We start from the raw sequence: 23,029 nt of genomic DNA, 5'->3' as shown, positions 1-23,029 counted from the left end.
TTTTTTATTTCAACCTAAACCAGAGTATAGTTTGGTCTTAAGCAAAATTATGGAATTCTGAATGAAATCTGTGAAAGATGGGATATTTCGCTTTAGAATTGTTTTTACCAGCTTGAAGAAGTGTCTAAGACAAACATAAAGGAGGAGCTAGGAGTCAATTATTGATAACAATGTGGCAGCAAATCTGACATATGCCGGCTAGTAGCCAGACACACTAAAACGAAGCTATTCAGACAGAGCAGCAGAATCCCACACAAATGCAGGGAAGAAAGGTTTAGGTTATGGAATGGCAAGACTTGACAAGCAGCTGAAACACACACCCACACATGTAGCTGCAGAGACTAATAGACCCTTCTTAAGAATTTGCTATAGTATGTCACGATCAGATGGAGGAACTGCTACAGTACACTCTACTGCAGAAATGTTACCATAGTAAAGTGGTTTGCATCCTGACTTAAAAATGAATAAATAATCAGAGTGGTCACAGTGTAGCCCCCGTGCCACCATCCATCCATCCATCCATCCATCCCTCCCTCCCTCCCTCCCTCCCTCCCTCTGTCCATCCATCCGTCCATCCGTCCATCCGTCCATCCATCCATTCGTCTATCTATCTATCTATCTATCTATCTATCTATCTATCTATCTATCTATCTATCTATCTATCTATCTATCTCTATCTACCTATCATTTATATAGGGCAGCTTTCACCAAAGGTATCAGGGCGCATAAAAGATATCGACAGACCGACTGGAGGGAGGAGCTCCAAGCAACAACCCCACCTGAACAGTAAATGCCCGTGGCGGGAGTGGAAAAAGGGGTCGCAGAATGATGACCCATGAAACAGCGACTGCACTCCGAACGAACACACAACACACACGTGTAGCTGCTAAGACAGGTAGACACTTCTTCAGGTAATGGAATGCCATGTTTTGACCAGCAGGATCAACGCACTCATATGTACAGTGCATTAGGGGTGATGTACAATCGAGGGGAGGCAACAATGGGGCATGGACTAAGAACCTATGGGTAGGGGAGCCGTTTCTTCGCATGAAAATGGGACTTTAGTTGGAGAGGCGGATCCATTGTTATAGCTCCTTTGCTGTGTCTGCCTCAGGCAGGCCTTCACTACCCAACTGCAAACATCTCCCTCTCAACCCCTCCGCACCCAACTGAGATGGCTGCTGCTGCATCTCGAAAGGGCAGCTTGCAGGGGTCAGTGCTCCATCTTAAGAAACAAAAAGAAAGATCAGTGAAGCAAAAGGTATGATATCAATGCTCCCGCCTTTCCAACCCTGAGCTTCAAACTCCCCACAAAGGCGTGAGTGGAAAGTAGAACTAGAAGTAGAACTAGTGGGGGGAGCCCCAGTAGAGCTTCATCTCAAAAGCACTTTTTGGGAACTGCCGGAACTCTGCCACAGCTAGTCCCAGCCCACTTAAAACCCTACACATGTAGCTGGTGAGACAAGTAGACACTGCTGCAGGATATGACTAGTGGCTGAAACAGACACTTACTACCAATAATGTGTGATATCTAACAGATACCTTCCTCATCCATATTAATGAATCTGCTTAGAACATTTCTTTTACATTTTTGCAATCGTGGAAAACCTTTACTCTTAATATAAATGAAGGATGATGCACTACAGGACTTAAAATGCACAGTGAAACAGGAAGCGTTGCCACCTCACCATTCTGTTGAAGTCTCCTGCAAAGGTGACCCCTTTACTCGGACGCTGCTCTTGGGAGCCTGTGCTGCTTCCACTGAAGGAGTTCTTCCTTATAATTCCTGCGAGAAGTGAGAGAAACATGGGGCGAAAGTTATCATCCACAAGTAGCAATACCTCCATTTACTACAAGCAGATATGAAACTCGGGGGATCGAGGCTGGAGCAGTCAGACATCTCCTCAAGTGGATGTTATCAGTATGGATACTAGATGCCTCAATGTCACTGGGAACACAGTGCTCCAGTCCTGGACATCATGTACAATATATTCCAATAGAAAGGTAGGGCACAAGTAAAGTGAGTCTACCAGCGCACAGCAATCTACACTTGAAAATGAATATGAGATCAGAAGACCTGCGGCGGGTAGCATGGCCGGGGGAGGCATGTCTCCACGATAGCAGAACACAAAGACTCTATGCTAACTTGCACTGGCTGTATGCAATTTATTATCAGTAGCAAAGGTTCAGGTAGGCAAAAGGTTAGAATGCTGGTTGATATGTGTTGTGTGTTCAGCCAACGCGTGTTTCGACCCATTCCGGGTCTTTGTCAAGGCTGAATATACATTGAACAATATACAACCCAGGGTACAGAAAGCGATGTGTTACAATTGGATCTATTACATGAAACTATAACAGTGTTCACTCAAACTGTGGTGTACATGATATAAATTAAAACATTGCACACTGACAGTCAATTATAAGAAACAGATCAAGTTATTAGGACAATGGTAAAAAAGGGAAATTAAAAGGGAAGACGGGTGCCTGGAGGGAAGAAAAAACAGCAAGAGTCTTCTTGATAAATTAATACATAGGAGGAAAAGAAACAGGTGCAACAATGTTGAAGAGAGTACGGCACTGGGGAACTTGCCAAAAATAAATAGGTGTCCAATTGGTAAGTCAACTGTGTCACAGTACACAAAGGCGTGAACAGAAAGTTGTTTAATGACATATGGCTGAATCGTTGCAAGACGGAAGCCTGGTCAAGTACCAGTCAGACAAGTGGGACATGTCTGCAGAAACAGAAATATGGTTTCTTTAGAAATCGGTGAAAGTAAGTAAAAGGGAATTCCAGAGGCAACATGACATACCTAGCAAAATTGGATGGATTCCAATCGTAAGGACGGAAGAACGAAAGGACCAAGAATGAATAGTCTTAAGAACGCCTGACTCCTCATATGGAGACTTCCATAAGCAGGATGGGTTAAGATACATCAGAATTATAGACATGCCTCTAAATCGGATCGGAATGGGGGGAAGAGTGAGTAGCTGCTATGCAAATTATTCTTCGCAAGCCCTTCTGGTCTGCCATTGTCATGCAAACCCTACCTGAAATGGGTATTTATATTTTTTGAGGCTTAGAAAGTGATTTACAAATTTAAACAAACGGACAATCAAAATGAGAACATGCTGAATACGATTCACAAATAATAGGAGGAGGTTAGGAGGGTGCTATGTCATTTCATCGGCAGTCTTATTTTCGATGGGTTTTTTAACGAATATTTTTGAATGAACAAAAATAATCGAAATTGTTATTTTTATTTTTGGGGGGTTCCTCCCCCAAACCCCCAACCCCTATTGTTTTTTCTCTATTCTCGAGATCCCCCACCCCTTATATACACTTTCCCACCACCCCTATATTTTCGATGGGTTTTTCCGTTGAATTTGTCTTGTAAAACAAATTATCGAAAAAAAGACTGTCGATGAAAGGAAGTTGTAGCGGTTACGAGTTAGGGAGAAGAGAGAGCAAGTAAGTTTCAGGACGAGTACAGAAAATATGAAGGCAAGCAGACGAGGGGCCAGAAAGTGGAAGTAAGTTCTGACATTTTGGAGTAAGAAGAGCAGAGCAACAAAAATGCGACCGGGCGCAGTGAGGCTTAGGAAAGAAGATGAAGAGACAGAGGGCCTAATTCACAGAAGCGTTTTATAATTGCAAAACCCCATTGGAAAAAGCTCTGAAAATAAGGGCACGGGAGCATAAAGAATAGGAGGCTTGATAGAGGAGATTAAGGTAGTGGGATAGGAGGGGGCAACACCATGAAGGCATGTATGGACAAAGCAGAGGGAACTGAGAAGAAAACGAGAATTAGCGAGAAGAGTAGGGGTAATGGATGTACAAGTGGGAAGAGAGAAAAGAAGACGAACTGCAGAATTATAGAGAGAACGAATGGGGCAGGGGTGAGATGGCATATGGGAAGAGCAACCGAGAGAGCAGAGCAATAGTCAAGATGAGACAATATACGGCAGAAGATAAGAAGTTTAGTTGTGTGAAAGGAAAGAAAGCCATGGGCCTTAAGAATATTAAAGAGATGAGGACAGCAGTTTTGGGGTAAAGTAGCGATGTGAGAAGAATCGAAAAAACACGAAATTAATACGTTTTTTTGGAAAGTGTGATTGGGAGGCCCACCATCCTTAAATTTCAAGAGTACCTGTAGGGGGCATGAGCTCCAGCCGCTGCAAGCTGTTGCGGCGGGATGAAGTGTAATTCCCCTTGGAGAGGCGTCGATGGCGGCTGGACAGCATAGCGGCCGGGGACACAATAGCAGCGGGAGGCACTTTTCCCATCTTGGAGTACAGCTCCTCAATCTCCTTCTTCTGTAGCGTCTGCAACATCTGCACTTCAGACAGGTGCCTAGAGGAACAGGAAATAGCACTTATTAATTGGGCTAAGCCTGCTCTTAGAATCCTGGAGAGTCTGCCACAGTGGTAAAAGGAACGTGAAGATAGCGAAGTGGCACAGGTCCTTTCCTTAAATTTCCCTAGCCCTGCCACACGTGACATCAGGAACAACACCTGGTATTGCCAGAGTGAGACCCTCATTCTGTCATCAGACTTAAAGGGGTAAGATCCCTCCCATGGGCTTTCAGCATTATATAAATAAATGAAATAAATAAAAATAAAGAGCTCTCCAATTTTCAAAAAATGTTCATGCACATAGAGTTTGTATGGATGGCTGGACTGTGGAAGAAGGATGAACATCTACTAGTCCAGACCAAGTACCAATCAGCCTTGTGTTATGTGTTTATGTACCTATGTTCGGGATTGCACAATTTTAATTTTATATTGTGTGATTATAAAGAGCAGAGTATATTCCGAAAAATAGTGAAAAGTTACATACAACTACACTAAATCCTAGCAATGTGAATAGGTGTTTCCACTTTTTGAAACTATGTAGATGTGATGCACATTCTAGAAACAGTGTAACAACACTCATATTTACATGTATTCACTTATTAAAAATGAAGGGAAATAATCTGATTCAATAGAACGTCATTCACTATAACCCGTTTAACATTAACATGCTCGTATTTGAGTTATTTTTAATTTTAATATTTTTAAAAATATAATTTAATTTAAGAAATATCTATTTTAGGAATTGTAGTAGATTTTGTAGGTAATTTGGTAAATTAAAAAAAGTACAATAGTTCTGATGTGTGTACATGCATTTGCCAGGAAGTCATCATTTGCCAAGGACTGGCCTACTACATTCATATCATTGGCTACCTTTGAGAAATTAAGGAGAAAAATTGAAACAATGCCTTGACTGCTGCAGATTAACTCCTCTACCACCACTTGTAATCCGGTGGTAATTCCTCCAGACCAAATGGCGGTAACAGTAATTCCACTGGGTGGTATTCCAGGAATTTACCAGCGGAATACCGCCCAACTCGTGATGAGGCCCCCAGTGCATTCGATGTCCCTACGCCTTCAACCTGTACATAATATCAGTTTTTAAGTGGTGGCTGCTCCACCAACCAGACAAAGTGGAAAGGGGTTTAGCAATCCCTACAAATGTTTGAAAAACCTGTAAAGGTTTATTCAAATTAATACTAAAAACACAAATCTTGGTACCAGCAGTGTAAAGAAGAACAGGGACACAACTGGAGGGAAAAAAACAGACGAGGAATGTGGGCGATGGGGAGAGGTTCATGGAGGTGCAGAAGGAAGTTCATGGGGGGCAAAGATGTCTTGGAAGGGGGCTCGCCTTGGTGTGTGTGCAAGTGATGGTAGGGGGGGATTGCACCATTCAACAGAGAGCAGAGTTTAGGGGTGTATCGCCCAATCAGCTGGCGCTCGTGCCAAAAAGCTGGAGAGATCTTAGTGGTCATCTCTCTTAGCAGCGATACCCACGGTTGGCAGCGTGCGTGAGGGTGTGCTATTCATTCTTGGGGCTGTTGGTGATGGGGGAAAAGGTCCGGGGATGGTTGGGAGGGTACAGCAGATTCCCCTGGAAGAGTTTGGGGGAGGTGTACAGGAGCAGGTGGATACGTCATCCCTAGCTCCCACCCCCTCACCTCTGTCATACTGGAACAGCAGGAGAAGAGCCCTATGTGGGACACCAGGTATCATCCCGACATCACATTGAGTGTATGAGAGACGATATGCACTTAGACAACCGTATCAAATGTACCCTCGCACTGAGAGCGTGGAAGGATGTCTGTACCCACCATTGGACATCATAGAGCTATAAGTAAAATCGGACAAGAGCAGAGCGATGTCATGAAGGAAAGATACAGAGACATACTGAAACAATATGAACATACTTAAAGAATGAAGATGTATCTGGAGTAACAAGAGAAACATGTAATCAAATATAAAGAAATCTTATATGCAAAGAAGATAAAGTAACCTGCTGACTAATAAGTGTATATATGCAGAAACGCAAGAAGACGAGACATATAGAGGCTTGCTGTAGAAGAAAACATAATGTGGCTAGGGTGGCCATGATGGAAAGATGGACGCATGTTGAAACCAATCAAGCTACCTCAAAGATAGAGTAGTGCTGCAGTCAGGAGACGCTGGGAAAACTGTTTTGTGTGAGGATCACAGAGGAGTCTGTTGGCCTGGGATCAAGGATGCCACATCAAGAGATAATTGCAAGGCACAGAGGGAGTTGAAAGGATAAACCATGTATGTAAGACATATTTCTCTTAGATTAAGTAAAGAGGAAACAGCTGCAAGAGCCAAGTATTGGACATTTAAATATGCGAAAAGCCTATACAAGGTGGAGCTAGCAAGTCTCTAGACGTCGAGAGGAGTAATGACACCCTGCACAATTGAATTAAACAGCAGTAAATAGAAGGTCGAAATTGACAAAATCATAGTCTCCTCGCAAGTGATTCAAAAGTTGAAAATAAGGGCTATTCATTAAGCTCCTGAAAAAGATAATGGTGTATCTACAGTCTCTTGAACGTCCCAGAACAGACAACAAGCTGCAAGGTCAACTATAAAGAAGAAGCCTTGGCTTGGGGCCTGACTGATGAGAGATGATGGATTAATTGGGCAAGTGGGTAGTAGTTTGATGTTGTTCTCTGCACCTGATTTTCGTTTCGCTTACGTGCTGCTAATGAGCCGAAAGTCCAAGGTTGGGAGAGAATGCCAACCAATCAGAAGGTATATGTAGCAACAAGCTATACAGTGTTGCACAGGCCAACCCGCTGCTGTTATTCTGCTATAAACTTATAAGTCTTTGGAGGTGGTTCAAGGCATGCCCATTAGATAAGGGGCATTCACTAATATTACTGATACTTACATGCTATATAGGTATATATGTTCCCGTAACCAATCCCTCCCTTCAATAGGTTTTACAGTTTGCCACGTAGGATGACGTTATAAATGACGCATATCGAGGTGTAAAACCTTTGTATAATGAAATTTGAGTGTGAGTGCGTGGACTACAATTTGTTGTTCGCCAGATTGCCCTATTTTATTTTATGCTAATAATAAAGTAGTATTTTGCCATATTCTTTGAATCTGTACGGTTATTTGGGTCTGAAATCACTATTGGTAATTCCATTTAGCACACAAGATGCTTCAAGGTGCTAGAGCACAGTGGGGAGTTGAGCTCACGAAAGGTGGCCGATTCAGAAGCACCAAGTTCGAGATTGGGTGTGTGCTGGTGGGATCACGCAGGCACCTCCGGCAAAGGGTTCTGGCTGATGTCGGGCATGGCCATTCAATGCCCTGCTTATTTCATTGGGGTGAAGCAGAGCCTCGGGTGCTTCTGAGGCAAACCCTGAGAGCAGCAGCCCTCTCGCTCGTGTATTATTGCATGCCATAGTTGTACATATGTTTCTTGCTAGTTGCTGTCTTTTGCCTACTATCTAGTTTCCTGTGGGGGAGTTACAGGGCCCATCCACATTAAAGTACTGGCAGGAACCACGAGCGTACTGCGCACCCAAGAGTCAGGTTATGGCAAACTGGGGTGCAAGGCAGTTGGTAGGTCCTGGGGCAATAAAGGGAGGGAAGGAGGGAGAAGGTATTATGGGCTGTGCACAGTAGTAGAAGTGTACCAAAATAGGAGCTGTGGCCTTGGCATGGGAGAGGGTGGGCGGAATCCTAGTGCAACATCTGGAAAGGTGTTGTGGCCGGGGCATTGCGATAGTTTAAGTGACTAGTATCTCAGGCTCCGATTCCAACTTTACACTTGCACAGGGACATGAATGGACAAATCCTCTGCATAGAATTGTGAATATGGTCATCAATAGTAGAGGCATGGTAAACAGAAAATAATAAAAGTAGTGGAACACCATTCTCGACCGTTCCCGCTCACTTCGATCCCTGGGTGTGCAACAGAAGGTCACAAGGCCGACTGCGAGTCTCAAGAAGACAAAGGTGGCAACCAAGAGGTGGGGTTGTGTAATGAGAGATATTAGCAAAAGATGGAGGAGATGAGTCCTGTCTGACTGCGGAGGATAGATGGACTTCTTCCCAGGCACATCCAAGATGCCGGTTCATATAAGCCTAAAGCTGAGATGTAAGGTACCGAGATTGGACACTGCAGGCATGTTCCTGCTTCGCCACGTTGTCCGTCTTCCTCATTTCGAGGCAGCGGCTGGGGTGGATCTGTGAGGTGTGGGTCGTGCGGTCATGCCACAGTGTTGTTATCGGCATCATATATTAGGATAACTTGTTGTTTGGCTGTAAAAGTAGTTATCAAAAGGTTGGTGTGGGTTATCTCTAGACACAGAAGAGGGTGTTGCCGGAGCAAGAAGGGGCATAGGAAAGGGCCTCCATAAATAGCATTAGAAATGGAAAGCAATGGGGTGTGTGAGTTCTGGCATATAAAGAGGGGTAAATGGGATCAGGACAATATAAATCACATGCTTTTATGTGCATTCTTTTTGTTTGGGCAGATGTTTTTTTTTTAGTCTCATACCCTTTTTGCCTTTCTTTTTTTTAAATCATCTTAATGCACACGTTTAAGCACCTGAACATGCCTGAATTGTGATTGGGAGGGCTATCCGATTTCAGAATCCTTTTTAGGGACCTTTCCCCTCACCTACCCCTAGGATACACACCCCTAAGATACACATCAGGAGTAGGAACCCTGCTAGGGCTCAATTCACTGAGCACTCGGACCCACAGCCGACGCTCAGACGATAATGGGGAAGCCCCACGTTACCTACAACCCCTGATACAACAGTCCGACACCTCTGCAGGGTTCCAAATCGAGATTTGATGAGCAGGAGCTAAAACCAGCTCCTGGGTGTCTGGCATCACCAAGTAGGCAGGAGCATCTGCGTGGAGCAAGTGCCCAGCGCAATGCAAATCTAACTTCCACACAAGGTGCACATGTTAACCTTTTGTCCGTTATGTTTACATGTGTACTAGATGTGTTCTAATTCGACTTTATTAGCGTTCTCAAAAACTCAAAGTCAATGTCACAGATGCATGTTTGGAAGGCACCAATTGCCTTCGGGAGCCAACAGTAGCGCCTGGTAGCTGTTGGTGTCAAGTTCTCCAAGCTCTCCTGGGCTACACCCAGGAGCTAAATAGTTCCCAGCTCCACTCAATTTCGAACCCTGCCTCTGACAAAGCACATCACATTCCTACGATAAAAGGAGCGTGTGCCTCAGACACTCGTGGCCCTTACCTGAGACCACCAGATAAGCATCACACAGATTCACACACATACGGACTGATGTATGGGTGGTCAGTAGGCTTCCAGACTCCTTGTTGGGACCATCCACTCGCAAACTCATCCTAGAAAGGGATGGGGAGGGCGGCTCGTGTTCTGATGCGCTAGCAGGACACCCCGGCTACTCACCCTTCAAACACACTCATCAGGCTCACTTTCAATTCCCACCACAGGTCATAATTCAGCAATCACACGAGATCATCAGCACCACAAGGTTGCCTAAATGGCACAGGCTGCACTTTGACATAACAGCATTCCCCTGCTAGGATTTGTGTTGCAGCTCCCAGATTATTGTGGTAGCTCTTCTCCAAACTCTGATCTCTTTTCTTATCCTTCTGGAGCGGTAGCCTCCACAATCCAGGCCCAAAAGTGCAGGATAGGCTCCGCACACCCATGCATGCACTAAGAATCAGCCAGCATTCTGGCAACACCAGACAATGGGGCTCATTACGGGTCCAGCGGTAACCATGCCGGTGTTGCCGGCGGGTTGCCACCGGACCCGTAAATATTTACTGGCACCTGACTGCCCGGTGCCACTGGGGGATTACAACCCCGGCAGCCCGGAAAGTGAGGGGTCTGCCTACCGGGGCCGCTGTGCCTGCAGGGTCAGACCTGTCAGGTACGGTGGCTCCGGCAGGCAGACCTGTAATATGCCGGTTCGGAAACAAAGGTGCTGTGAGCTTACCGGCACCCTAGTTTCCGGAATGGCAGGGTCTGAATGAGGCCCAGTGTTTATATTCTTTGCATTTCTGAGCGAAACAGAGGGCTCTCAAGCAGCCGTAAACTAGCATGATGTCCCCAAACATACATAGCTATAGGCATTTGTCTCATCTTTAAATAACCAAAATAATGGCACTTACTTTTGCCTTAGATTTTCCAGTTCCTCAAAAATGTCATCGTCCTCGCTGTCCGTGTCATCGCTGCTCAGGTAGGAGATGCCCCTCGTGTAGTGCATCCACACCTGGACAGTCGACACCTGCTGTGGACTCTGCAGGCTGTCGTCATCGCTGGAGAAGTTGGTGTCCTGCTCATTCCGACCATCGAGCGTCTCTTCAGGCGTGAAGGTAATGAAAGGTCCAGCTTGGTCGACCACCATGTCACCGCCGGAGATGTCCCCATTGCTGCATGGCTTGGCCTGCGTGGGGGCCTCGTGGTACAAAGAGCTGCTTATCTCATTTTCTTGGTCTGTGCTCATGTCCTCTGTGTCTGAAGACGCTGTCTCGTAGACGGACAGTGTATGGTCTGAAGCCTTCAATTCTTCGACAGGGCTTCGCGGTGCCTGGTGGTTTTGGCAGTTGTCGCCACTGACGCATGGACTCCCATTCTCCACAATGGTTTCTGTTGGCTCTTTGGATGTGGATACCTGGAATCGTCCCACGCGCGTCGGCGTGACCACTGCGGCACAAAAACACAACAACTAAGACATCTAGGGACACAGTGGGTTCTACTACAATGAACGTAAACAACATAACATTGTGATGCCCCTTCCCTTTTCCACCCACTCCCCGCTCTTCTTGTCCCACAGCAGGCCCAGTTGTACGGCAGTGCAAGGCTGGGACAACAAAAGTCCTGACAATGGCTGCACAAATAGTAAACGTGACATTTTTGTGTCTAGGGTAGCAAAAATCAAACCACCAACCTTGCCCCAGAGCACTTTGAAGAATCCCTAAGGCATACGAGTATATTGCATAACATCTTCTTTTCTGTAGCCTCATAAACCTAGCATTGGTTCCTCCTCAGAGGGTTCCATCCCTGTGGCCTACTTCACCAGTAGAATCCCAGCATGCAACAGGCTATACACGTCATAGATCCTGAAGGCTGCACAAACAAGTGTCACGCGGTTGCAATGGCTTTCTGCAAGCTGTTTTTATCCTTGTCGCATTTCCAGGAGCCATTTGTGCGGTACTTTTTGTACCTGGGTTTATTTAGTCGTATTGTTTTAAGGACATTTCTCACAAAAAAAAAAAAATGCCTGTTCCTTAGAAATGTTTTGCAAGGAAAAAAAAACGTGCCCATCCTTTGCTATTTGCAGCTATAAACTTGTCAAAGTGATACATTCTAGCCACTGATAGCTTACTGCGTCATGCACGCGCTGTGCCACGCTGTTTACTATCAAAAAGAGGTCAGCTGACAGGAGCCTGAAGGCGATTTAAAACATCCTTTTCAGTTATTTGTGGGCGCTTGGGAATAAGCCAATGTAACACCCTAAAGAATTCGATTTAAAACACTGCCTCAGTCACATTTCGAAATCGCTTCCGGGTTCATCGCGTACAGTTTTAAGGGTTCTTTATTTTTGGTCCCCACTCAAGTGGGTCATGTGACACGACTCGGGTGCTTCCGTTCAAGCGAAACAGGGCAGGTAACAGAGAGTTGTAGGGAAAAAAGATAAAGCAGGGTTTTGCACAAGTGACAGGGTTTGCACCTTTGGGCAAAACAGGTGAACCCTGCAGGGCAAAAAGGAGGCCCTGCAGGATATAGGTCCAAGGCTTGGATAGAGGGGATAAAGGGGTCTTGCATTCCCACGGAAAAACCAAGGAACCTCAGAATACCCACCCGCCTCATCCAGCTTCCCGGGTTTCTAGAGCAGGGATTTGTAACTTGTGGCTTGACAAATGTTTTGCACTATGGCTCCCATGATCCCTCACCATTAAATATGCTGGCTAGGGCAGATTGGAGTTGTAGGCCAAAATATCTGGAGAGACAAAGGTTGTAGACCCCTGTTCTAGAGCAAATACTTTTTCTGCACCTTTGTGGCAGTTTCCGATCAGGGCTGGTGGAAGGATTCTTTGCTGGCCTTACTGAAGTGACTTTTTGTTTCCTCTCCCACTATTGGTGGAAAATTTTCTCCTGCTTTTAAGTAATGTCACCCGCCCCCCCCGCCTCCTGCACCAGCGGTTGAGGCAGCCTCAACATTTTGGGATCGGGGATGGAGGACGGCTTTAAAAAGAGGGTTGAGCGGGTCACGAGTGGGGCACAGCTTGTTTACCAAAAGCCCCTCCTGGTACCTGCTTGCCGGCTACCAGATGTGCCTTTGCTTGGTGCACTCTGGCCTCGGAACCCCCAGACATAAGCTGTCTCTACGCGCTCAACTGTTCTAAATAAGGGGAAAAGGTAAAGCCCAGGGGTCAGAGTTGATCAATCTCTTGTGCTGGGAAACAGCGGGGGCTCCTTCTTCGGGTGACGTGAGGGGCCTCCAGGTCTGTATCAGTATCTTAGCATGAACTGCTTGTGTTGCCTGCAGATCACACATACATGGATGCAGTGGAGGCATTTACCCATTGCTCTATCACCCCCCTCAACTCCCTCTAAGACTGGGAGGCCGAATACCAATGATATCTTCCTTTGGCCCATTAGACTAATTCTCCACCCAATTAGATCTTATTTGGTTTTACAAACAGATGCTAGAGAGTGGGAGGTATTGACCATCTAAGAGATGAGCAGAGCAGTTGCACCTTTGGGCTCCTCACAGTGGGCTTTATCCATGTGGGCGGGCGGGGCAGGCGTCTGTCCTCTGCCACTCTTTAGTGCTTGTTTAAACTTGAACACTCAATTCTCACAGTCGGGAACATTTGACAGGTTCTTGTCTCGCCCCTTTCGCATTGGGGATGAGGGATTGGGATTAAGTTACATTGATAAAGTCAATTCTCGGGACGATCTCTGCCACTTGACAGTGAAGCCTAGAGAATGTAAGGCTCCCTATCTTATAGTATTTTCTTTTTTGGCAATTTAAATTGTCGTCCTTTTATTGGAATGTATACCCATGAATTTGCCTACTGTCTAAACATTTTTAATTAAAACTAGTATTTTTCCGCATTTACTCAAAAAGACATTTCACATTATTTATTTACTTAATTGTTTTTTTTTTAATAACGCGTTTATTACCCGAGTTGGGTTTCTAAGCGCGGATCCGGGATTCGGACCTCTGTTGCCCTGTGTGGTCTTGCTTCCAAGACCAGCGCGTTGCCCCTGTGAGCACTTTGATGTCCATATAATGGCGCACACGCAGCACTTGGCACTTGGGTATGAAGTGAAGCTGCTTTCACCTTAGAAACAAATGCCAGCTCCTGTGATTGCAGCAGACCTGTGCCACATCTCCGCAGTTATTTAGACCGCCCTATAATGACGCCCACACCCTTATTTAACGTTCTTCCTGTGGGCGGTCTGCACCGCCACTGACCTGCAAACAGCATGGGGCACCAAGCGAGGGACTCCCGTTTCTGTTTGGAAACCAATTGATTTCCATTTGCTTTTACGCGTAGAGATCGATGACAACAGGAGACTGATAACCTGAGCAATCACCCAAAATGAAGCAGAAATCTAAGCCCCCAAAAGGAAACAAACATTCCCATTCGATTGGCAGCGAACTGCTGATCCAGACTTAGCAAGTCATGCTGCTTCTGGTTGTCTATATCCCTCCTCTGGTTGTAGGCTCTCCCCCCTTGAGATGTTTTTCCCTACACCTCCCTGCAGTCCTGGCTGGAATAGCCAGCGGTGAGGGATTATGGGAGTCGTAGGCCAGAACATCTTAAGAGCTGATGGTTGCCTTCCTCTGTTTGGCCTGTCTGGATCTAACAATACGAACGCCTACTCGAGTGCAAGACTGTCTTCTACATGCTGTGCATCAGGATCTATGTGATTTTACCGAACCAAAAAGTTTGACTCCCAAACTTTTTTTCTTCAATTTTCTGCAAATATATATGTGGGGGGAGACCCCCAGAACCCCACCCCACCTTACCCCTATACATTCCCACCTTACCCCTATACATTTTTTATTCACTTTACCCCATATATATATATGTGTGTATATATATATATATATATATATATATATATATATATATATATATATATATATATATATATATATATATATATATATATATATATATATATATATATATATATATATATATATATATATATATATATATATATATATATATATATATATATATATATATATATATATGCATAAAATTGGGGGTCGAACTTTTGGGGGTCGAACTTTTGGGAGTAGGTAATTTTGTACAATGCCATGCATCAGCCACACATGCTTTCGCCATGACCCTCTCATCCGTCTTGCTTACCGCAGTCCTTATGAAATAAGAAGTATGCTCCCTACACAGGCAAATATTACCACCCATTGATCAACAGAGAAGGACCACCCCTCTGAAATATGTTTTAGTCCTCCTTCCATTGCTACTATCATTGCTTTGCTTCCTGTAAACAGAGGAGGTTTCCTTGACCATCCGTCTGTAGTGTTAAGCCACACAAAAACAAGGAATAGTAAGAGTGGAGGTAGGACTGTGATAAGGAAGACTAAGTCCTGGAGTAATTCGGGTTACCAGTACGTAATCCAGGCATTACCAACCCACCCACATGTTGGAAACACATTGCATAATTGTAAGAATGCGAGGAAAGCCTCCACCTTGCAACATCGATTGCTATAACTGTGAGAGAATTGTTCCTCCCTTCCCTAATAAAGCCCCTCGCGCCTGGCATGTCCCACCAACAATACTCTGCACCACACCTGCCCATCTTGCATCACAAAGTGAAATCCCTGTGCTGTCAAGAAACCACCAGATGGGTGCCCGCTTCACCATCTTCCTCAGTCGGCATTCTCCCATTGTGCTGTGTTCCAAGAGACATGATAGGTGTACTCAACACCAGCACTGCAAAAGACAACTTACCATTGGCATCCGGGGGTACCGCTGCTTGTGGCGAGCTTATCGTTGGAGGTTCAAGGCGTTGAGGGCTGGCTTTGGAAGGAGATGAGGGCCCCTTGGAGCAAAAAAAAAGTATTCCGTCTCTATTACAAGTTATACATTAGCTTGCATCCTCGCACTTCTGAATCACAAAGCTACTGGCAGTCCTTAACCAGTGGTACATGCCTCTATCAACATCCTGGGTTCTGACCTAACTATGAAAACTTTCTCGAAAGCATCTTGGAATGTTTAGGCCCATGCGAAAGGTGGAGAGCAAAATAGTGATGTAAATGAACAAGCCTGCGTGCGCTCGTAAGAACTTGGGTTCTACCTTTATGCTCTCAGGGCTTAGCTCTTGCCTTCCATTACAGAAGGTGGGGAGCCTTATTTAGGTTAGTGTATCCTGATCAAAAAAGGGGTCGTCCAGCTCAAACTTCTCCCTTTCTGCACGAGATGACTAACGACTGCAAGGAATGCTTCGGCCTCATTGGGCCTTGACAGTGAGGCGCAGCTTTTTGGAACGGTGAGCAACAAGGAAGCGCATGAGTTGTTTTCCCTACAGGTGGAGGCTCAACAGAGAACAACAGCATGAAAGAAATGTTTGAGTCAATGATGCTTAACTGCTTGGGCTACGGCTGTTAGACTTTGGGGCACCCTTGATTATGATGGGTTATTTATAACTCACTTAATACCCAGAGGTTTCTAATCGCAGACGCGGGGATTGAACGTGTGGTGCTCCGTGTCGTCTTGCGTCCAAGCCGAGCGCGTTGCCCCTGAGCTATCCTCCTGAGACGCTTCCATCAATTGTTTGCGTGTCCATGGCTTTGCTTCATAAGGATGGAATCCTACTTCAAGGGCCCAGTGGGTTAAAGGCAGCTGAGTCAATGTACTTCTTTGGGGAATTTTTGTGGTGTTGAGCCCTTCACTTAATCGCAAAGAAAAGGCTGCAATGGTGTTAGCCCCAGGAGTTTGTCTTGCAGACTCCCCTCCATACGTATGTGGCGACACACACACTTTCAGGATATCACTTCTGTTTTCTCTCTACCACTTGTGTCTGTGATCGATGGCTCCTGCCAGGTGGGAGTAGTGTCATCCAGTCTAAGGTGGGCGGTGGATATTTCACTGCTAAAAAAACCCAAGGGATCTTTCAGCCCAATCTGGTTTTCAACCAATCTGCGGATTAACACTAATTGCCATAATCTTAGTTGCTACTCAAGTTCCTCACTGTGTTGAATCCGTCGGTGTTCGGCATGCTCGTCTAGCGGGATCCCAACCTAAGACGGGTACATAAATGGTGCTCCCCTCAACCCTAGCGGACCTGTGATGGCGGTGCATGCAGACTGCTCCAGGTAGAAGCATTCAATCCTGCCACCATCAAATATTACTCGAGCCCAAGGCTCTGAATGGTTTGGGCTGGAGGACACATCCTCGGCTGGCTGTGATCATTTGGGTATGATTGTTCCAAGTAGGTGGCATTTTCACCAGGCGATTCCCAATTGAACTCCCCTCCACTCTGTTTCCTTTCTATGCCCCGGCCGCACCTCTGGCAGAAAGGATGTGAGGATTTAGGTTTCGCGTGTGCGTGCACGGCGAGGATACTCAAGTGCCACAGAGCCTGGTTGGGGATATGAACCTGGCTGATCCGAGCCTTAGATGATGTGTCCTCGGCAATGCACCCCTGGATGAAGCCAAATGCGTTCAAGGTGAATACCAGGAAGACAGGTACCATGGTCATAGAAAGAGGTCCTGATTTTGGAACCCACCACAGTGGCCAGCCATCTAGCGGTGACCCTATTCAAGGATTGGGGGTGAGAAATATGGGCCTGAGGCAGGACTCGCTCTTATGACCTCACAGGTCAATGTGGTGGCCAATTCTTAGGTTTACCAATTCAAAGAGCTTAAGAAACTGTCCCTTTCCTATTTGGAGATGCTCAACTTTGGGCTAAAAACAGCCTTACTATGTGGGATTGCTGCATCTGCCATTGTAAAAAGGCGCCCCAAGAGCATTTATGCCACCAGGTATTTCCGCTCCAAATTGGCAAACAGAAGGCGTGCGAAGTTCAACATCTTGTGTTTAGTGCATCAAGCACTAGCACAGGGGGTAAGCATTTCAAATGACAGCCTGCTAGCCAGGCATCCAAAGTCAATCCCCCGCTCTGTTCTCCACGTGTGTACAGCACACCATTGCTTACTTGTCAAGAGTCAATTATTGCTCGCCAATAGCTGGTGGTGAGCGCACAATTTGGGGCCTGCTGCGCGAGCCCATTTGACCGACTGCTGCTGCGCTACACAGGCTATCTGATGCTAAGTCTGTGTCGGGTCCACGAGGCCCTCCTTTTACTAAACGAAAAGTGGACAGTTGAACTTTAAGAACTCCTCCAAACACCAGCATAACACGTTGGCTGCCTTTTCAAAGAATGGGGCACAGTATTCTCAGATCAGGCTCCAGCACTATGGAGCTGGCTTCCCAAGTGGCCTATGCTGATGGGGGGGAGGGTCGTCTAGATTCCAGACAGGAACTACCACCGTGGCTGCCTATAGTTGGAACAACTGGTTCTCTTGTGATCCATTGCCTGTATGTGAGCAACCAGAGGCACAGGAAGGTAAAAGTATGCGCTGTCCAAAAGCATGCGGATAGGAAGCGTTGGCTCGATCATTTTCATTTGGTTATTAATAATACCAGTACTTTACAGAGGGATGTCACACTGGAGGAATAAGGGTGAACATTTGCTATGGTGCACCTTTGCCAATGGATGGAGAACCTTTGAGCGTCTCCAGTTATCTATGGCTAATGTCGACATTGTTTATCTGAATTGGGCATCTTTTTCCCCAGATGGCCTTCTGGTCATTTCACTGGTTCACCACTTATCATGGAAGCCAGCTTCACATTTCTCAAGGTAAATAATCATTTTAATGAGGTATGTAGCGCGCAACACAAACGTGTTGCACAATTAAATGATATTCCAGAAATTCCAAAAATTGAAATGGCGAGTTAATAAGGGTGTTTAACCTCACATTATGTAAAGCAATCTGTAGAAGGAGCACAACCCACTGAGATATCTATGGGTTACCACATGTGTAGATAGGCGACCGGAAACCTTTCAAATGTGCATCCAATTATGTCTGAAGATAAATAAACAGTAAGCCATTAACAAAATAGAACACAACTAGGGTGACTAGATGACTCAATGCCACTGATACACAAATGTTCCAGCCTTGGATTGCAAATAGAAGTTACTGCATTCTGGGGGTTGAAGTCTGGGATAATTTAAATTGGGTGTAAGCACTGAAGACCACTGATTTGCAAAAGTGAAAGCCTGGAATTGGAAAATGAGTCTTCTGATGGCATGGAGTCATCCCCACACCTGGCAAGGCTCTGGTGTTGTGCATAAAGAGCTATGGAGAACCTGGTTGACTTTCTTTATCAAAGTAATTCCAGAAATGTAGATTTTGGCAGCTTTCGGCAGCAACCTGTTCATTACAACGTTAACATACAATAACGGTTTACATCAAATCTTCTTGGATCCACTGCCAGACTACCAGATATGTTCTAAACCTGAAAACCCCTATATTGCGTGAAACTATTGCTACAGGAAATCAACCTTTTTGAATTTTGTTGCAAATTGCAATAGTTTTCTATACATTCTAACACAGATTATATGGGTATATAGACAACGACTTGCTTACCGACTTGTTCTCGGCCTCGTCCAACGCTGGCTTAGCAGGGCCTACGGCGAAACCTCCTGGAGGTGAATGTGCTGCCTCCATATCGGTTAACTGTCCTGGAATTTGTAGAGTTAGCGACGAGACCCGGGAAAACACAGGTGAAGAAGATGCTATGGGAGATTGTGGTGCAGATGGCCCAGAAAACCCAGGTGATGAGGCCACCATTTGGGGTTTGAAGGCGTGATCCAAGGGCGAGAATCCTTGAGGTCCGTGAAAAGGCTGTGTGAAGCTGGCACCAACAGTCGAAATTGGCGAGTGTTGCATGGAGGCCTCCTGAGTTCCACCGGGATCTGGGCATACATATTGAGACTGCCCCTGGACAGATATCTCACTCCCCACACCCAACTGATGCTGTGAGTAATTATTCTGGTACATTGGTTGGGGCTGGCCGTGGACCGGCATATGATGGGAGTACATTGGGCTGCCCGACTGGATTACGGGTGTTTGTGAGGTGACCGCTGATGCACTGGGCAGAAAGCTCTGGGCCATACTCATTGCCAAGGAGAAGACGTTTGCAAGAGAGAAGAGAGGTGTTGTGGCTGACCACTCGGGGGTTGGCGGCGACGTGGGCACCATGGACGAGACGGCATCGTTCATTGACTGAGGTCCCATGCTGCTCCTCATCATGTGTTGGAAAGGGTTCTGCTGCATGGCCGGTGGACTGTGGAGACCTTGAAAGAGTGGGCATTGTGGATTACCACCACTTCCTCCTCTGGCAGGGTGGATAGGAGAAGCCGTTGGACACCCTCTGGCCGTAGGAGAAGGCGGGGCATTTCCCACTCCAAGGGAGCTGAAAGCCGACTGGGGGCAAGATTGGGAGGTTGGCATTGCGTGAATTGCAGGCAATGGAGCTGAAGATGCCTGGAAGGAAGGCCACGTCCTGCTCGCTGCCACGGGGGATCCTGCAAATAAAAAAAAAAAAAAAAAAGGAGTCAACTTCAAAATGCCGCTGCACCTGCTACCAGCACTACTTTTAAAATATGTTTACTGTACCCCAAATTCTCAGTGAAACCAACCAACCATTCATTCTCGGGAGGATAGCTCAGGGGCAACATGCTGGCCTTGGAAGCAAGACGACACGGGGCAGTACAGGTTCGATCTCCGAGTCCGCGCTTAGAAACCTCTCATTATTAAGCATGTTATAAATAACCTATCATATCATATCATTCAGCCCAGGGGAGGAAATGAGATTGAACAAGCTCAGGCAATAACTGTCTTGCTGGTGCGCCGTTCTGTGTAGAAACGAGGCCCAAGTCGCACTTCTTCTGAAAGCCGTCCTTTGCTGAACAGCCCAAACTTAGACAATGAAACTGTCCAAAGCTGTATATTTGTCTCATGCTTTGCACACATTTTGCTGTCAATGTGACTCTTCTGACAGAGAAAATGAGCAACATAACAAGTGTACATTGCATGCTCAAAAGGAAGGCACATTTGAATTACTAGCACAGACATGTTGGATAAATTGGTAGTTATTCTTATGTTCCCAAAATGCACTTTGATTTTATGCAAAGCAGTCAGCATTCTATATTCCGACCACGCAGATCATTCAACACTTAGCTCCACCCCTCAGTCCTGCCCACACCACTGACAACCCCGCCCCACTGCGCCCGAAGGGAAGGGGCGCGTTCCCCCAGTCAAGTTTGACAATTCCCAGCACTGATTTAGCCCCTGTGAATCCATGGCTTATCACATGTGTAGGGTGCCACCTGCCTAAAAGGGCTTCTGGGTATCTATCAAAGACGCACTTGTGGTCACTGAAGGCCCCTAGGACAGCGTCCACCCCAGGGGTGTTGCTAGGTCTGGAAAAGATCCAGGGCTACGCTAATGTCGGGACTGTCAGGACTGGGGCTAGCCCTTGAGCTTCTATCAGGGGCTACAACCAAAAGACCTGGGGCTATAGCCCCCTAGGCCACCCCCTAGCAACGCCTCACCCATTATAAAGCCGCTCCTCATTCGCCAAGGACCTTGACTTGCAACAAGTGCTCCTCAGGGGCGTCAACCGTGTCCTTTAAATTCATATTGCCACTCCATGTATCGCCAGACTAAGACACATTGGGCCCGATTCACAAAGCATTGTTGCAGCCTTCAATGGAATAAGGCACCCGATGCAGCTGCCGCATTCTGCTGCTGATTCTCAAACAGGGAATCTGGGCATTTGCGTCCAGATGCATATAAATATGGGCCTGCGCAAATTGCTACGTGCATGCGCAATGCCTGTGCATGCGAATATCACATTGCGGTTTAATAGGTGGGAGGGGACTATGCCATCATTAGCGCTCCCTTTGCAAATGCAAAATGGGCGTGGCTGGAACACTGCCAGTGGCCAGGCACCAGAAAAGAAAGGCACGCCTACAAACAGAGATGGTACGGCGCTGCCTCGGTAGCAATGCGCCTTAGCTCTAACGTTGCATCTGGAACATACGCGATTCTTTGTGAATCACCATGCATGTGCAGTTTGCATGCGGTCGCAGGTGCAACCTTCACTTAATGCACGTTGCACGTGCAAATAGATTTCTTTGTGAATCGGTCCACTTGGCAGGATTTCCATGGCAAGACATTTGACAGGGTTCCATGTCATTTCATCGCAGGATGTTTTTTCGTGGGGTTTTTTACCACATTTTTTAACGAAAAAACCCATTGAATTTTTAAAAAAATATTTTTGGGGGGGGTGTGTCCCCTAAGCCTTCCATTCCCTTTATTTTTTAATGTATTCCCAAACACCCACACCACATATATATATAATTTTCTAACCCCCCCAAAAAATGTGATGGATTTTACAGTAAAAAAAATTGCGGTAAAAAAACCCCACGAAAAACATCCTGCAATGATAGGACGTTGCACCTTTGATAGGATGCAGGTGTTTTTCAGAGGTGATCAAATCGAATTTGTTTATTAAAAAAAGGCAGAGTTAATTTTTCCGGAAAATAATGTAGGCCTTACAATACAATTTGTAATCCATGCGGGGGAAAAAACTGCTAAACAATATCCTTGAATTAAAAAAATCGTTCACATTTTCAGCAGCGAGATTAAAAGTAACATCTTTTCCAACCCCCTCCCCTTAGCCAAATCCTTCATGGGAATTGGACCTCTTATCCACACAGCCACTCCCCCCCCCACCCTTCAGATAGATGTTATCTCCCCATCAAAGGAGAGCATTTATTTCCTCTGTTAGAAAAGGCCCCCACACAATTCAAATTCAACAAAGAGAGGCTTCTTATGTTGTAATGTCTTGAAGGGGTACCCAATTTTTCCTCTTAAAAGAGAGTTCGCCCACCATGACACTTAAGTGTAAGGAAAAGGGTGGGATGATAGCTCAGGCGCAATCTGCTCACAGTGAAAACAAGACAGCACGGGTTCAATACCCGGTCCCGCGCTTAGAGGGCTGATATAAAACCTAATTTAATTTAACTGTGAATAATGCATATAACATGCAGTCAGTCTGTGATGGCCCTGCACTGGCTACCTTCTACTCACCAACCACTCTCAAATACTGTAAAGTGCCTAGAATATTGAATCGGAGCGCTTGAATTTCTCATCAATGAATATAGAATTGTACATTATGAAGGGGATTTCCCCTTTGGCTTTCACATGCATTTGAAATTGTTAATTGTAATTGGTTATTTATAACACGCTAAATACCTAAGAGCGGACCCAGGGATCGAACCGGTGTTGCTCTGGTCGTCTTGTTTGTAAGGCGAGCACGTTGCCCGTGAGTTATCCTCTCGAGACAATTGACACACAAGCACCCTCTGGAGACATGCTTTAACTAGCCATTGGATTTTGCCTGTGCCAAGGGACGCTTGCTCAGCCATGCCGGAGGGCACAGTGCCTTTATGATGCTCCCTGCCAGGGGGACAGCATTGCCCACTCATGGAAACCAGCGGTGCTCATTTTTGCATAGTGAAAGCCTGAGAGAGATCTGCTGGGATTTCAATGTGTAGTAGGAAGGCTAGACAGA

At 45.9% G+C, this 23,029-nt stretch overlaps 1 protein-coding gene across 1 annotated transcript in view; it reads right to left on the bottom strand.

Moving 5' to 3' along the window:
• The window catches only part of WNK4 (WNK lysine deficient protein kinase 4), a 666,323-nt gene that overhangs the window by 9,483 nt on the left and 633,811 nt on the right, over nt 1-23,029 (bottom strand). Inside the window, exons 15-19 of the mRNA XM_069634171.1 lie at nt 19,033-19,973; nt 15,331-15,421; nt 10,501-11,035; nt 4,149-4,351; nt 1,689-1,786 (exon numbers count right to left, since the gene is read on the bottom strand). Coding sequence (XP_069490272.1) covers nt 1,689-1,786; nt 4,149-4,351; nt 10,501-11,035; nt 15,331-15,421; nt 19,033-19,973 — 1,868 coding nt within the window. The remainder of the gene's footprint in view (nt 1-1,688; nt 1,787-4,148; nt 4,352-10,500; nt 11,036-15,330; nt 15,422-19,032; nt 19,974-23,029) is intronic.

This window comes from Ambystoma mexicanum, chromosome 13, assembly GCF_040938575.1.
Source record: "Ambystoma mexicanum isolate Mex_15411 chromosome 13, UKY_AmexF1_1, whole genome shotgun sequence".
NCBI classification, from domain to species: domain Eukaryota; kingdom Metazoa; phylum Chordata; class Amphibia; order Caudata; family Ambystomatidae; genus Ambystoma; species Ambystoma mexicanum.
This window is presented reverse-complemented; position numbering and strand designations above follow the sequence as displayed.